The sequence below is a fragment of the Pimephales promelas genome, chromosome 6, assembly GCF_988280905.1.
Source record: "Pimephales promelas chromosome 6, fPimPro1.hap1.1, whole genome shotgun sequence".
NCBI classification, from domain to species: Eukaryota; Metazoa; Chordata; class Actinopteri; order Cypriniformes; family Leuciscidae; genus Pimephales; species Pimephales promelas.
The window spans coordinates 2556308-2573974 of record NC_142774.1 but is presented as its reverse complement, the minus strand read 5'-3'; the positions used below and the strand labels follow the sequence as shown (position 1 = coordinate 2573974).

The 17667-nt window shown below is 40.6% G+C and overlaps 1 protein-coding gene across 3 annotated transcripts; it reads right to left on the bottom strand.

Annotated features, from left to right (window-relative positions):
- Positions 1-2640: 2640 nt before the first annotated feature.
- samd1b (sterile alpha motif domain containing 1b) lies at positions 2641-16810 on the bottom strand. 3 transcript variants are annotated; one of them, XM_089132722.1, is made up of 7 exons: positions 15673-16808; positions 13721-13931; positions 10860-10945; positions 10601-10661; positions 5911-6001; positions 5633-5753; positions 2641-5333 (listed from the first exon to the last, which is right to left on the bottom strand). In XM_089132722.1, the coding sequence occupies exons 1-7, from the start codon at positions 16714-16716 to the stop codon at positions 5184-5186; spliced, it is 1764 nt and encodes a 587-aa protein (XP_088988848.1). In that variant the 5' UTR covers positions 16717-16808; the 3' UTR covers positions 2641-5183. The 3 variants fall into 3 exon arrangements, with proteins under 3 accessions (XP_088988848.1, XP_088988847.1, XP_088988846.1); XM_089132721.1 differs by lacking the exons at positions 2641-5333; positions 5633-5753; positions 5911-6001 and adding an exon at positions 7389-7827 and having other exon boundaries at positions 13721-13919; positions 15673-16810; XM_089132720.1 differs by lacking the exons at positions 2641-5333; positions 5633-5753; positions 5911-6001 and adding an exon at positions 7389-7827 and having other exon boundaries at positions 15673-16809.
- Positions 16811-17667: the final 857 nt, after the last annotated feature.

Sequence of the window (17667 nt, the reverse complement as noted above, 5' to 3'; positions counted from 1 at the left end):
ATAAAATGTTGAAGTTCTGAAGAAGGAAATCTAAAAAAAAAAAAAATGTTTGCAGATATTTTTTATTTTTTTTATATTTTGCAAGCTTGCAAATCTTATTTTTCAATCTTGCAAAACTTTTTTTGCAAGATTTTGTAGTTTTGAACATTTTTTCAACCTTTCAGAACTTTATTTTCAGTTTTGAATCATGGCAGGATTTTAATCCCATAGGTGCTTTCTTAAATTCGATAATCTGCTGTGTCATGTTTATGACAGGTTGTGTTGTCTTAATTTAATGTCAAGTTGTTATGACAAAGACACAGGTTATGATGTATTGGTTTATGCCAAGGTGTCATGATAGACATCTTAATCGAATGACACTTAAAGACAGTTGTCACAAACATGCATAAAACCACCTTCATATTCAGGACGTGTCATATCATGATTATGCACACCCCTTCAAGTAAAAGTGTTACCCACAATGCTTTGATAGCATTAGCATAGCACTTGCTGAATGAATACAACAATACACTCTTGGAAGAAAAGGTTCTATATGAAGAGTTCAGATGCAAAAGCCTCTAAATGCCATTTGAAATTTTCTTCTTTAATGATGATTTTTATCAAACTTGTATATTTAAGTTCAGTAATTTCACTTAAAGGGCACCTATTATGGAAAATTCACTTTTACATGGTGTTTGAACATAAATGTGTGTTGGCAGTGTGTGAGCAAAACCACCCTAGAATGATAAAAATCCATCCAGTAGTTTTTTTACAATCTCAATAAATCATCAGCACTGCCTCAGAACGAGCTGTTCTGAGATCCAGGTCTTTGTGACGTAGAACGGGAGACAGGGGGTTGATTGACAGTGTGGCTGTGGCCTAGACCCCGCCCTCGGTGATCTGTACACACCATCCTTCATTGTTTCAACGACGACAGCCGGTAATGTCTCTTGGAAACGTAAATTAATGTTCTGTCGTGGACTCGTGGGTTAATCCTGTTGTTGTGGCTTAAAAGTTAATCCTCAAGTGTGGATTCTTGTCTACTGTTTGCGATCCACCGTCACCTCCAGTAACAGTAAGTGTATTTTATGATTTTTGAGCAAATAGTCTTTTCAGTCAATGTCAGCCAATTCAACAACAAATGCGTCTAAAGTTATTGCCGTCGTAGGATGTCTGTGTATATAATTTAAAACCTTGTTTGTATAGTGTGTAACCACACGTTTATAAATATATATATTTTTAAAGATATTGTATTAAAAACTGCATATATGTTGGTGTTCTGTAAGTTAGCCATCTTCTCACATTTGCCACAGAAGCACCCGTATGACAAGCTAAACATGATGCCACAGGTCCCTGCATAAATGTAATTTCGCTCGTACGTAGCAAACTTTATCACAGAATGTGTATGTAGTTTCAAAAACTTGCGCTAGTGTCTGTGTGTGTGTGTGTGTGTGTTGGACATCCATCATTTCAAATGGGACGCTATTACAACTCTAAAGTACATAAAAGTAGCAAATAACCATACCGAGACGTACTGGTCCATTCTCATATGTTTATTCTGCCGGAGTCTCTTCATGCTATTTATATATTCCGATTCAAACGTACGGCTGAATGACATTCAAAACGGCGCGTCTCTTCACTCTCTCAGTACCGACTGCCTGCCATAGGTATCAAGTTACGCCCTCATCCAAAGGCAGGGCGGGGATATGCAGCTCATTTGCATTTAAGGTGGAATACCCCCTGAAACAGCTCATTTTTAAGCAGGCCCCAAAATGACATTTTCAAATGGTTATAATAAATTAACTGTGGGGTATTTTGAGCTGAAACTTCACAAATACATTCTGGGGACACCTGAGACCAATATTACATCTTGTAAAAAGGGGCATAATAGGTGCCCTTTAAATAACAATTAATAGGTAATTATCATTGCCATTTAAGTGAAATCACTGAACTTAAATATACAAGTTTGATAAAAATGATCATTAAAGAAGAAAATTTCAAATGGCACTTAGAGGCTTTTGCATCTGAACTCTTCATATAGAACGTTAAAAGGTTCTATCAGCGCTACGTATTTGGAACCCCTAAAAGGTTCTATACACTCTTAAAAAAAGGGTTCCTCTGGGTTCTATATAGAACCCTGGGGTTCCATACTTGGCCAATAGAACCTTTTACCAAAAAAATGGTTCTATATAGAGTTCCATATATGAAGCGGGTGATGGAACCATTTCTGGTTCTAAATAGAACCATTTCTTCTAAGAGTGTAGAAAACATTTAACAAACACTGTTTTCAAACCAAGCTCAAGCTCAACTCGTCACCATGATGGACACCCAACATAACAGAAACCCTTCTAAACTAACACAAAAAAAACATTAAACACTACTAAATCTCACACTTAACATTAATCTGGCACAAAAAAACAACAACATTATTTTAGCATTCATTGCCAAGCATGCTGGGAAATAGAAATCCCAGCCCAGTTTCGGTTAAATTTAAGTTTCAAAACAATGAAATAATTCAACTTACTTAAAATGTGTCAGTTTTGTGAACTCAAAAAAAAAAGAAAGTTACTCATAAGAACTACTCAATTACTCAAACTAATTAATTAATTTGAGCGTTCACAGTGCAACAAACACACACAGATTGGAAAACACTGATTCAGTCGTATGGAATCTTCTTTTTAATGCGTGTAATCGAAAAGCTTTCAGTTTTCTCATTACAAAGCGTGAAGATGCACAGAAACAGCCGTTGGATCAGCCAAAGACTGAAGTCCCTCTGAAACTGAGCATTTAAGTGTTAACGTTGGACAAGAGCGCAATGAAGAAACACTTGGATACTCAATGACTTGCACAAAGATCGGATCTACATTCATCAAGGCGAACGCTGGTTTGGCTGACGGTACACATGTATAATAATAACCCTGATGACATTTACAATCGGGTCCCGGACTGGACATGTGTATATCCACGCCGCCCTCTGCTGGACAACCCCTGAAGTGTCACATCTCAGCGGCGGTGGGAAACCTCCAAACCAGAGGACATGTCTAATATCGTTAAAGGGTTTGTTGACATTCTTCTCCATTATTAAGCAAACATTGCATGAGTACCAGCTTTTTATGTGCTCTTAAAGGGACAGTCCACCCAAAAATATAAATTCTGTTGTTATTCCAAACCTGTATGAGTTTCTTTCTTCTGTTGAGCACATGGGTAAACAAACAGTTTTTTCTCCATACTATGGCTAGGATCAACTGTTTGGTTGCCCATACTCTTTAAGAAAATGCACATTTCGAACTTAAATGGTTGTAATTCAAGAATGCTTTGGAATATAGACGTAAGATTGGTCTCGTTTTAAAGAAGACATTTGGCAAATTTTTGCAGAAGTGAAATAAATTTAAGAATGTGAAACAAAAAAAGGTATAGAAGTTTGAGTTCATGAAAATATACAATATAAAAAAAATAATTATTCATATTTTACATAAAATATATATTTTCAAAACCTGGGTGACTCTAAAACTGCAAAAAAAAAAATCTAAGCTAAAAATCTGAATAAGTTGTGTTTCAAATTTTAGGTTGATATCTCAAGATTTTGTTTGGGCGCAGTACCAAACTTTTTCACTAGGGCACAACCAGACTCCATTACTGCCCATATAAGGGTGCCTCCATTTCCATATGAAATAATAATAATTATAATTATAAAATAATTAAATGGAGGCTTTCTTTTGAACTCTTGGCATGAAAACAAACAGGTTTCTACCCTTCTTTCATGATTTTTCATGTTCATCACAATTTCAAAATAAAGGTCTTAACACGCCTTAGAGCATGAAAATATTCTTGTTGCAAATTGATAAATTATGGCTCCTCTGTAATATATTTTGAAAATCAATCACCAAAAACCAAAACTAGAGATTCTAAGCTTTCAAATGATATATAGTTTGTCAAGATTAGTTTAGGTTTAGTATAGGATAATACTGTTTTAAAAATGTAATAGATTTGGGCCCGTGACACTAAAGGGGTTAAACTATTTTCACACTCATAATGGACATTAGAGTAAGTAAATGATGACTGAATCTTTATTTTTTGGGTGAACTGGCCCTTTAAGAGCAACATAAACCTCAACGCATTGCAGTCATAAACATCATAAAAAAAACGAAGATACTACATTGTAAACAAACATACAAAGAAATAAATAAATTGACAGTTTTGAGGAATTTGAGCTGCTACAATTGTCAAGCAAAACAAAGGTCCCCGTTTACACGTTTGACGATCCGTCCGGATGTGCGATCGAGTTTAACGAAGTCACTAATGTTTCCACATCCAAGTCAGTTTGTCAAATGGACCCTTCCATTATTATTTGATTGTTTTACACAAGTTCTCAGTTCAACGGTGATATCTGACGGACTGAGGGATATTTCACACACTGCGGAGTGGCTTCGGACACACACATTCTGAAGGAATATCTTCATTGCTTCGCAACTTGGACTTCACCTCAAAAACGATTGATATTTACAAAAGTCATGCGCCAATGGTGATATTCCACAATGATATGGAGATTAAAGGAGTCACTCGCAGGCTTTAAAGGGAAATCCTCTGTGAGACGCGGCCGCCTGATCGTGTGTTAAACGCACGCGACGATGCGACGGAACGCTGGACGTTCCAAGTTCCGTTTTAGAATGTCAGGAAAAAAGAATGCAGTCCATCGCTGGAGGAAGACGAGGGAATCCGTGTCATCGCAAAACAGTTAAAAACAGTCTCTCAAACTGTAACCAGACAGTGTGTGTTTGTTTTTTTGTGAAGTGAATGTGCGCTGTGGAAAACATCCAGCCTTGGTTTGGTTGAAACCAGTGAGGTCACTTAGAAAATCTGTTCTGCCCTCTAGTGGACTGAAGACGATCTGCAGGGGGAAATCCACTTGATGGAATGAGCTCAGGGTCAAAGGTCAGATTCATCCGAGCAGAAATAACTCCACAGAGCCAAAAAATGTATTTTTTTTTTTTGTCAAAAAAATAAAATAAAAGGGTGATTCTTCTTTAAAAAGAAACTCTTTTTAATCTTCTTTGTCCCAAAATCTCTCTCTCAAAAAAAAAAATCTATACAAGTGGGAATTGTTTCCTGGACTTGGTTTCTGGGACTAGTAATTATCGTTTGGTAAAAGTACATGCGAGTTGCTTTGTCATGTACATTCGCTTCATATATGATGTGTGTGTGTGTCAGCAGAAACCTTGGTCTTCTTGGAAGTGTGTCCTCTGCAGGACCTTGACGTGTCGTTCGTATATCTTGAGGGCGGGGCCGAGTCTGATTGACAGGCCCGTCAGCACATCATTCCTCTGCATCAGAAGGAGGGACTTCCCATCAATCTCCTGTCAGAAACACACATTTCACACACATATTTCACACTAAAATACAGACGGGTTGTTTTATTTTATTACTGTTTGGACGGACAGTCTGCTAATACTGTTAGTTGACGTGTAGCTGCAAATTTAGTTATAGTTAGTAGAACATCTAGTGGGTTATCGAAATAAAGTGTTTCCAAATAAATGTCGTATTTATTATTTAATTGTTTAAATGTCGCGTTTAGAAAAAGGAAGGTTTGAAATGGTTTTCTGATGATGTACATGATCAGAGAGCGGGTGAATTATATGTATATTGTTTAGCTGACCTGCGTCCTGAAGGCGAGCGCCTGCTCCGGGAACCCGGCGGCCGTGAAGTAACTCGCCACGTCTGCCACGCTCCAGTCCACCGGACTCAAACCCCCGGCCTCCAGCTTCACCAAACCGGCTCTGAGAGCACACAGCACACACCGCATCCACATCAACACGTGTGTCATGAATATCACAACAGCTGGTGTTTTACACACTATTCTTCTTTTCTTTCGTGTTTTCTAACAAAGCCTTTCCTCTCCGCTCCTGCCTCAGTGTCTCTCAGTGTTTCACTCACATTCCTTCATTCATCCCTCGTTCTTCAGCGGCTCCTGGCGAGGCGGACGGGGTCAGCAGACACGACGACACGCCCACCTCCAGCTTAAAGCCTGAACACACACACACAGGTGTCGGAAACCACAATACACACACACACACACACACACACAGGTGTCGGAAACCACAATACACACGCACACACAGACAGGTGTCGGAAACCACAATACACACACACACACACACACAGGTGTCGGAAACCACAATACACACACACACACACACACAGGTGTCGGAAACCACAATACACACACACACACACACACAGGTGTCGGAAACCACAATACACACACACACACACACACAGGTGTCGGAAACCACAATACACACACACACACACACACACAGGTGTCGGAAACCACAATACACACACACACACACACACAGGTGTCGGAAACCACAATACACACACACACACACACACACACAGGTGTCGGAAACCACAATACACACACACACACACACACAGGTGTCGGAAACCACAATACACACACACACAATAACAACACAGAATAACACACACACAGACAGATGTCGGAAACCACAATACACACAATAACAACACATAAACACACACACAATAACAACACACAGATGTAGGAAACCAAAATACACACACACACACACACACAATAACAACACAGAATAACACACACACACACACAATAACAACAAATAAACACACACATACATATTGTGTGTATTGTGGTTTCCTACATGTGTGTGTGTGTTCATGTGTTGTTATTGTGTGTGTGTTCATGTGTTGTTATTGTGTGTGTATTGGGGTTTCCTACATAATACATGAACACACACATACATATGTAGGAAACCACAATACACACACAATAAGATCACATTAACACACAGACACACACACACACGTAGGAAACCCCAGTAAACACACAATAAGTACACACAAACACACATGTAGGAAACCACACACACAATAACAACATATAAACACACACACATATGTAGGAAACCCCAATAAACACACAATAAGTACACACAAACACACACACATATGAAGGAAACCACAATACACACACACACACACACACACACAATAACAACAAATAAACACACACATACATATTGTGTGTGTATTGTGGTTTCCTACATGTGTGTGTGTTCATGTGTTGTTATTGTGTGTGTATTGGGGTTTTCTACATAACACATGAACACACACATACATATGTAGGAAACCACAATACACACACACACACACACAATAAGAACACATAAACACACAGACACACGCACACACACACACACACACATAGGAAACCACAATACACACACAAACACACACACACACACACAAATGTAGGAAACCCCCAATACACACACACAATAACAACAAATAAACACACGCATACATATTGTGTGCATTGTGGTTTCCTACGTGTGTGTGTGTGTGTGTGTGTGTGTGTGTGTTTATGTGTGTGTGTATTGGGGTTTCCTACATCTGTGTGTTGTTATTGTGTGTGTGTATTGGGGTTTCCTACATAACACATGAACACACACACATGCATATGTAGGAAACCACAATACACACACAATAAGAACACATAAACATACAGACATGCACACACGTAGGAAACCACAATACATACACAATAATAATAACAACACATAAACACACACACACACACACACACACACACACACACGTAACAAACCACAATACACAAACGATAACAACACATAAACACAAACACACACAGCTGTTTCGAAACAAAAACACACAGAATAACACACACACACACAAATACAAGTACACGAAGAATAGCACAACTATTTTGCAGAAAAAAATGCACACATAATAAAAAAAAACACACAACTGTATGAAAACAGACCAGTAGCACATTAAACAACACTAACAAACAATCATATGAAAGAAAAACAGAATAATAACAATTTTAAAAGTTTGGGGTGGATCATTTTTTAAGTCTCTTAAACACAGTAAAAACAGTAATATTGTTATTGTAATATTATAAGTGTTTTCTATGTAGTTTATTCCAGTGATCAAAGCTGAGTTTTCTCTTCTCCGGTGTCACATGATCCTCCAGAAATCACTCTAATGTGTCCAAACATTTCTGATTATGAACACACTCGTGTGCTTGTGGAAACCCGATGCGTGTTGAAATATAAATCTTTTGTAACTTTATCACTTTCAGCAATTATAATGCATAACCTTACTGAAAAAAGTATTAATTTACTTGATAAAATCTACATGTAAAAACCAAATCTACATAAAAGATAACGACACACAACACACAATGACATCACACAACTATATTAAAAAAAACAAACACAACAGAATAACAAAAGACACACAGTTATATCAATAAACACTCAAACATGCAGAGGGACATGGCACAAAGATATTAAAACACACACACACACACACACTGTTTACATCTGGGATTGAGATGTGTTTCGGTTGATCGGATCTCAAGTGGACGACACTAAACAGGAGTAAACGGCGAATGGCAAGCCGTTTTAGCTTTTATTCATTTCCAGGATATTGTAAAAAAAAAATATATATATATATATATATATAAAAAAACATAACAAAAATGTAATTGTTGATATCTGTAATTGTATTTTCACTAGTGAAGGCTGCCATTCAAAATTAATTGTTGATATCAAGAAATGATTTTTTACTAGTAGAAATATAATTTTTGATATCATTAATTACGTTGTTACTAGTAAAAATGAGAATTCCTGATATCAATAATTAAATTGTCACTAGTTGAAATGTCTATTCTTGATATCAACAATTCAATTACTAGTAAAAATGATCATTTTTGATATTTGAAAATGTATTTCTGATATATTTAAAATAGCTTTCATACTAGTAACAATCACATTCATGAAATCAGAAATTAAAATTGTCACTAGTAAAAATGTAATTTATTAATATCAAAAATGAACATTGTTATTAGTAGCAATTTAATTGTGGATATCAAGAATAGACATTTCAACTACTAACAATTGAATTCTTGATATCAAAAATAAAGGTTTTTACTAGTAATAATTGTATTTCTGAAGTGTGAAATTGGAATTTCAACTATTCTTGATATCAACAATGAGTTTTGAATGGCAGCCTATGGTGACATTTCACTAGTGAAAATACAATTTTTGATATCAAGAATGCATATCCTGGAAATGAATAAAAGCTAAAACGGCGTTCATCTGGGATATGATTTCATGTATCATATGGGATCATCTGGTTAAAATGAAAGGTAGAGCTGGGTGTCATCAGCATAGCAGCAGTGAGAGAAACCATGTGCCTGTAAGATGCGTCCCAGTAATGTGGTGTAAATGGAGAAGAGAAGCGGTCCAAGCACCGAGCCCTGGGGAACCCCTGTGGTCAGTCGATGTGCTTTAGACACCTCGCCTCTCCATGTGACCCTGAAGGACCTACCTGTGGGAAACCAGTGGAGAGGAGTACCTGTGATGCCCAGTGATGAGAGGATGGACAGAAGGATCTAGCGATTTCTGGACAAAAAAAGGCTAACGATTGCGTCACAACGAATCGAATCTCCGTCGCACGGTTGAGAAATTACCGTACAGACAGGAGGAGAAGCTCACGGGCAATCAGGGGGACGTGGAGGCATAAAGTCTGATAAAGTCGAGGGAGAAGCCCTCGTAAAGCTGATCCTGCTGCTGTCCATGGACATCTTATGCTACGTTCACACCGGACACGAATAGCGCGTCAAATTCGCGTCTAGTGTGTTAACGCTTGACCACTTTGTGTTAATTCGCGCGTCAAGAGCGAAACTGACGCGGTTAAAATAAAAAGTTTGAAGCGAAATTTACGCGCGTCAAAACCGAAACCCGTTGACGGCCATCTTTGTTTATGTTGATCGCGCATTCATCAAGAGATTCATTCATCACCGCAACTTATCCACATAATGTTGATTGTCTTTACATCATAATACTATTTCATATAATCTAGATATGGAATGAATAACATTCAATACAAAATGAACATGTCTCGTGTATAGAAATAAATTTTTAAGTGAAAAAATATTTGCTTTGTTGTGCATAATCCCAGCATGCATTTAGTCATATTACTAAATAATTTATTGAAGCATCCAGACACTTCACCACGTGAGCAAGCAGCTAGGCTCCTGATTGGTTAACGCGGCGCGAATTCACGCCAAAGTTCAGATTTTTCAACTCGGGCGGCAGACGCGAATTCGCGTCAAACGCGTGAATGCACAGATGGCACTAACTAAATCAATCGCGCATAACACGCTTAACGCGCCAGACGGTCAATTCGCGCGAACTTGACACGCGAGTAAGGCGTTTTCGCGTCTTCCGCGCTCCACGCCTCACGCCGCAGGAATTTTTTACGCGCGTAACGCATCTTTGCATTGACTTAACATTGAAATCATTCACGCCTGATGCGCTATTAGACTCACGCTCTCCGTCTCTGTGAGATTATTCAGATTTCACTCGACACAGCTACTAGAAGACATACAGGTTGCTCACGTGAGCGGGAATGTGTCTCCCTCGTCCAATCGGCCGAAACACATCCGAATACCAGGAGTAAACAGGGACAAACACACACACACACGATATACAGGACACACAAAGGCACACGAGCACCAGGAGATACGAAATACCGCAAAACTTACAGTTTCGTTCAGGCACGGATGATGGAGCCTTCCCCGCCTCTGACATCATGATCAGCTGACCCTAAACGTGCGGGAGTGACAACGGGAGAGAGCGAAGCATCCGTCAGACTGGGCTAAACCACTGTGAACAGTGTTTCCAAACACACGTCGGGACGAACGGAGCCACAGTGTTCTCACTCTACAGATGAAGTCACCTATGAAGGGCTAACACTAACGCAGACAGAGGAAACACGCGAGAGCTTTAGAGTAGCGCTGTTACCTCCGTGCTGGGAGGATGAGGCTCATCCGCCGCCTCTGGGAGTTTCTCAGTATCAGCAGACTCCGGCTCAACACACACTGTGTGCTCTGAGAGAGAGAGAGAGAGAGAGAGAGAGAGAGAGAGACTTTTGACTTTTAAAACTCTTTTAATCAAACAACTAGTTAAAAGGCATTTTTTCACAACACAGACAAGACAAAAAAAATAATACAAAAAATAATAAAAAAATATAATAAAATATATATAGAATAAAATAAAATACATCAAAATAATAATATAAATGAAAACTCTACCAATTAAACCATAACTCTCCAAACACATTTCTCACCACAAGAGCATTTTTCACACTCCACCTTGCATCAAAAAAATCCATGATATTTGTTAATTTATAATAGGCATATTCCACCGCAACCCGATACTTTACCAATGATTTAAACATTCCAACCAGTTCAGTATTTCCCAAAGAGAGAGTGTGAGAAAAGAGAGAGAGATATGCTAAGGCCGTGTGTCCACCAAAGCGTTTTTCCACACGCCTGGCGTATGTTTTCAATTGTTTTCAATGAGAGCGCCGCGTTTTTTAAACGCCATGAGCGTACCGAGGCGCTGAGCGTTTTTTTTCACGCTGAAGCGCCGAGCGCCTGGCGTTTTTACTGGTCGCTGGGAGTTGAAAAATGTTCAACTTTGGATAAAACGCAGCACTCATCACTGTCACTTTTTACCCAGCCGTCCAATCACAGTGGAGGAGGGGCGGGGCTAAACCACACCGACCAACTGTCAACATTCAAACTGCTGCGGATATTCTGTATCATAGCAACGAAACGTCTCAACGGAAAAAAAACGTTGCGCTGCCAAAACGCTCTCAAGCGCCCAAAGCACGGCGTCTTCAGCAGAGCGTCTAGCGTTTACAGCTGGATAAAAACGCTTTGGTGGACACACGGCCTAATGCTATTTTTTTTTTGGTTGACAAGATTTCAAAGTGAGATAAAGAGATTGTTCACACATCTGCAGTACGCTAATCATGGATGTCTAAATCTGGGTTCATTCACAGATTCCTAAAGATCTACAAATCTCACACCACACACACACACACACACACATCACACAAACTCACATCACAGACAGACAGACACAAACACACACAGATACAACTAAAGATCTACAAATCTCAAATCACACACACACATCACACACACACAGACAAGACAGACACACACAGGCAGTGATAGACAGACAGAGACACACACACACACACAAACCCGCCTCTCCTCACTCGATTCACTTGCTCTGGATGAATATTGTTGTGGTCTTGAATTTCGGGGTGGGATTTGGCTTAATTTTCTAATTATGGCACATAAAGCCCCTCAGTTCTAAATGATTAGTATTTTTTGCTGCTTAAACAGTGAAAAACACACAGAATAATGTCAATGTGTGTGTCTGTCTCGGTGAGTATTCATGAACACACTGTCAGTTCTGTTTTAAGTGAATGTCAACAGTTCAGAAAGAAACGTGTGTATCAGTATAATGGATCCGTTTGTCAGCTCACAGCAGGCCATTATGAGGAAATATTATATATATACATACATATACTGTATATATATATATATATATATATATGAAGAGTTCAGATGCAAAAGCCTCTAAGTGCCATTTGAAATTTTCTTCTAAAATGATCATTTTTATCAAGCTTGTGTATTTAAGTTCAGTAATTTCACTTAAATGGCAATGAAGATTACATATTAATTGTTATTTAAGTGAAATTACTGAACTTAAATATACAAGTTTGATAAAAATCATCATTCAAGAAGAAAATTTCAAATGGCACTTAGAGGCTTTTGCATCTGAACTCTTCATATATATAAAAATAATATTTAACATATATTTAAATATCATTATTATATATATATATATATATATATATATATATATATAGTGGATAGTAACTTTGGAAAAAGTTTCTTTAAGACTTGTGAGGGACAATTTGTTCAGTTTTTACTTGGCAACCAAAAATATCCATAAAAAAAGTCTTAATTTGAACACAAACACCTTCCACACACACTTCCTCAGCATCTCACACAGTGTGTCTGAGTAAAGTTATTCAGATTAGACTGTGTGTCTCGGTCTCATGTTGACAGTCCACACCTGACACACTGATCTGGTCCTGAAGCCCTAAACCCTTACGCCTCACAACGCTACACTGTCATCCACATCCTCTAAACTTAATAAAGCCAGTCCGTGAGCTAAACGTGTGTTTATCTTTTGTTTTTGCTCTACACTTCACTCTGAGCAGGGCTGTGTTACTACTGTGCAGATTCCACTTCCTGTCAATCTAATTCCACTTCCTGTGGGCTGTGGCCAATCCTAAAGCTCGTTCTTCAGCTTATTAAAGCGTAACATTCAGAATCATTCATCACCAGTTCTGCTCCTCTTTCATTAATGATGATCATTTTCACACTTCTCCAACTTATTAGCGACTAAGAAACTGAATCTTGAATCTGATGTACAGAAAACACTTTATAAAAAAATATATATTTAGGACAAATATATAGGACAAAAATGGGCAACACTTTACAATATGGTCCATTACAGCATTTATTAATCTTAGTTAATATTAATTTCACCACTCACTAATACTTTATTAAAATCAAAGGTTGTATTAGTTAACATATAAACTGTGAACTAACATCAACAATGAGCCGCTGTAGCTTTATTACCTGATATTAATAAATCCTGTAACACATGTTTTGCTCGTGTCAGTTATTACAGTAACTAATGACCCTTACTGTAAAGTGTCACTCAAACATATCTAACGCCTAAAAACAAGATAAGCAGAAATGTATACAAGACATTTATTTAAGATATCTAACCTGGACGTCCCGCCGCGTCCTCCTCCGGCTGCTGCTGCGCTGAAGGCTTCCCCTCAGACGGCGCTGGTGATTGGCTGAGCTGCAGGTCATGTGACGCGGGGTCATCTTCATCCGGGACCGGCTTGGCATCGTCCTCGGCTGAGCCGGAGATGTTCTCCTCTGGGGTGTTCGTCTCCTCGTCCTCCATCCTCTCCTCCTCCTTCACCTCCTCCTGACACACACACACACTTATTACAGAGTGATGTGTGCACTTTATATCACATCAGATGTAAATGTACGGGAAAGAAAAACAACAACTACAGACTCTTAGATCAACATCTCCCATAGGGAAAAAGGACAAATAAGCACTGTTACAGTGTGTGTGTGTGTGTGTGTGTGTGTGTGTGAGAGAGAGTGTGTGTTTGTCAGTGTATATGTGAGTGTGTGAGAGAGAGTGTGTGTTTGTCTCTGTGTGTGTGTGTGTGTGTGTGTAAATTTATGTGAGTGTGTGTGAGTGAGAGAGTGTGTATATGAGTGTGTATGCGTGTGAGTATATGTGTGTGTGTCTATGTGTGAGTATATCAGTGTGAGTGATTGTATATGTGAGTGTGTGTGTGTGCATGAGAGTGTGTGTGTTTGTCTGTGAGTGAGTGAGTGAGAGAGTGAGTGTATGTGTGTGTGGGTGTATATGTCAGTGTGTGTGATTGTATATGTGAGTGTGTGTGTGGGTGAGTGTGTGTGTGAGTGTGTGTATGTGTGTGTGTGTGTGTGTGTGTGAGAGAGAGAGAGAGAGAGAGAGAGAGAGAGAGAGAGAGAGAGAGAGAGAGAGAGAGAATCTGTGTCTGCATGTACATGTGTGTATGTTGTGTTTTTATGTGTGTGTTTGTTTTTTTCGTTGTTTTTTTTCCCCTGAAAATGTAAAAGTGCAGTTTCTGTGACGGGTGTGTTTACTGTAAGGGACATAACATGCCATTTGTACAGTATAAACACAATTATGTCCGTGAAAAGTCCTCATAAACATGAAAACGCAGCGCGCGTGTGTGTGTGTGCGTGTGCTCGTGCGCGACCTCCATCCTCTGCACGATCGCGATGAAAACCCGCAACTGCCCGAAACAACATCCGCCACAGATTGTCAGTAGTGTCACCGATGGAGTAACTCAGTCTCAGTGTGTTTCATAATCAATCCGGCCAGAGAAATCTGATCAACGCTGAGAAGATAACAAACAAAAGAGCGAGGGAGAAAAAAACCCCAGCAACCAACCGCACGACGCTCAAACTGACTGGATGAACGGAACTAAGAAGCTTATAAACGCTCGCGCTCGTCACGCAGCGAATTTCCGCCATCGCGTCGTCTTTTACCTCGCGTGACCGAAGTATCGCCCGGGAAGAATCCCACCCTCCCTCCCGTTCACATTTTCCGTGCGCGTCTAACTTAACAGACACCGCCTAGTGAAAAATATCCAGCACAACTTTAACACAAAAAAGCAATCATCGGCCCTGTGTGTGTGTGTGAACATGTCGCGTGCTGTCAGACATCAACGTTTCCTCAGCACATCTGATTCTCGAGCGCGCTTTTGCTTTTGTGTGTCTGTCTATTAGAGCAACGGAACAAGAGAAGCGACGGTGTCTTTCTCGCGCGCACGCACGCACGCGAGTCCGCACCTTTTGTGCTGAGAGAGAGACGCTGAAGTGAAACAGGGCAACGCAGATACAGTTGCGTGTCGAGCAGGAACACAACACACAACTGATGTGTAGTCGTTTGCACACACAACACACACAAAAAGCACAAACACACAATTTCTGGGGGTCTGGCGCACACTTGCACGCGAGAAAAGAGCGGAAATCGGATGCGCTCTTTTTTTTTCTTTCTTTCGCTTTTTCCATCAATTATTTAGGCTGTACGAAAGATTGGGGTGTAGCGCGGCGCGCGCGTGTAGCACGCGCAAGGACGTGTCGGAAATATTAAGTTCTACCTTTTTCGCGAGATGTCTGTCCTGCAGCGCGCTCTTCAGGAGTCGCGCGGACGGAGGCTTGTTGGCCCTCGCGTGGAGAGCGATGTGGCCGAGACGCGTCCTGCGCAGGCGACCCCTCTCGAGCTCGCGCTCCAGCACCACTTTAACGCGGTTGCGGGTCAGCTTTTCCCCGGGCATCCCGCTCTGTGTGCTGAGGAAGCCCAGGATGTCATTCAGCCCCGGTGGCGCGTGGCCCCGTGTTGCGGCGGAGCCCCGGGACAGACTTCGGACCGCGGCAACCAGTCTATCGCCTAAATCAGCACTGCTTTCATCCACAGACTCCGAGGCACGCACAGTAGAGCCCTTGAGTTTGGGTTTCGGGGAGGCGGGGGGCTTGTTAGTCGCGGCCGGACTACTCGAGCAAGTTTTCCGCTCCTCTTCTTCATCTTTGTTATCGATTCCTTCATGGACCGCGCCGCGCGTCTCGCCTCTTGAAGCATCGCTGGTCCCCACCGCCTCGGTGACTAATCTCTTGTCCTTCGACGCACTTGCTTTCACGCTCCCCGCGGAACACACCGTCGCGCCGCAACTGAGGAAACAGTTTCCGCTCGGCTGTGGTTCAATCTTTTCTTCCTTTTCGAGATTTGAGGGCGAGGTTTGAGGAGGCAGGGGTTCAGGAGAACACAAGCTCTCCGCACTTTGCTCCTTCTTCTCCTCCTCTTCGCACTCCTCTTCTTGGTCCGTGAGGCTGAGCGCGCTGTCGCCGTTGTTATTGAAACTGGCGTGTTTGGTTTGCTCGCGCGCGGACTCGCTTTGCTCGCTTCTCTTTCTGCATTTTCTTTGCACTTTCGCGGCGTTCCTGTAGGAAATGGAGCCCTTGTAGCTAACTTTCAGCACAGTTTGCTCCTGGATCAGTTTTTCTAGTTCAGCCCTGGTGTTGTCCGGGTCTGACCCGTGTCTTCTTCGGACCATTCGGCAGATTCTTTCCAGGTCCGGTCGGGCTTTTCTCGAGCGCAGGGAGTCGATGGTCTCCAGGATCCATTCTCGGTATTTGGGCTCCGACATGTTGCGGCTCTGGTTCTGTTGGCGTTGGCCGAGCGTCTCTCTTGTCCCCGAAGTGATCCGCTGCGAGCCCGGCTGGGAATGAAGCGGAAGCCTCGCTCTACGCCTGCGTTATGCGCGCTTAAGGTGGACTACTTGCGAAGAGAGTCATCCGCTATACACTCTGCGCTTATTTAAGGTGGTATTGCAGAGTTACGCGTTTTGCGCACCTCGTCGAAGCTCGCGCTGCAGTCCATTACACCTAATCCAACAGATTGTTTTCCCCCATCTGTGACCCTGGACCACAAATCCCGTCACAAGGGCCATTTGTGTTTTTAAATTGTGATTTATACATCATCTGAAAGCTGAATTTCCATCGTGTTGTGTATGTATGGTTTGTTAGGATAGGCCGATATACTGTAATATTTGGCAGAGATACAACTATGTGAAAAATTCAGAATGTGAGGGTGCAAAAAAAATCGTAATATTGAGAAAATTTCCTTTAAAGTTGTCCATTTATGTTACACTCACAAAAATATTATATATTACATTATATATATAAACAATCACTTTTCGGATGAGAGACTACATTTTGTTGCATAACTCTACAATTACAACTAACATATTCAATTAAAATGCATCAGTATTGAATGGTAAGATGACAGATGGCTATCATGTGACATCACTGGCAGATGTTAACAGATAATTGCAACAAAAATATGGGGGGAAAACATTATCTACAAGCCAAAATGAATACTAAAAAGAGCTTAGAGGGGTGGTAAAGTATGAATTCACTTTTCTAATTTTAATTAGTGTGTAATGTTGCTGTTTGAGCATAAACAACATTATTAAAGTTACAATGCTCAAAGTTCAAAGCCAATTAAGATATTTGCTTTTAAAGAAAAGGACTACAATAAATGGCTCGTAGAGACTACATTACATTCCTCCAGGGTTAGTGATGTCACCCACCCAAAA

Bases quoted from the DNA above. Each gene is read 5' to 3' on its own strand.
- samd1b (XM_089132720.1), bottom strand. From the start codon at position 16,716: ATGTCGGAGCCCAAATACCGAGAATGGATCCTGGAGACCATCGACTCC. The intron at 10,946-13,720 runs GTTAGATATCTT...TCTCTCTCTCAG, and splicing joins GGACGCGGCGGGACGTCCAG to AGCACACAGTGTGTGTTGAG. The intron at 10,662-10,859 runs GTAACAGCGCTA...CCGCACGTTTAG, and splicing joins CTCATCCTCCCAGCACGGAG to GGTCAGCTGATCATGATGTC.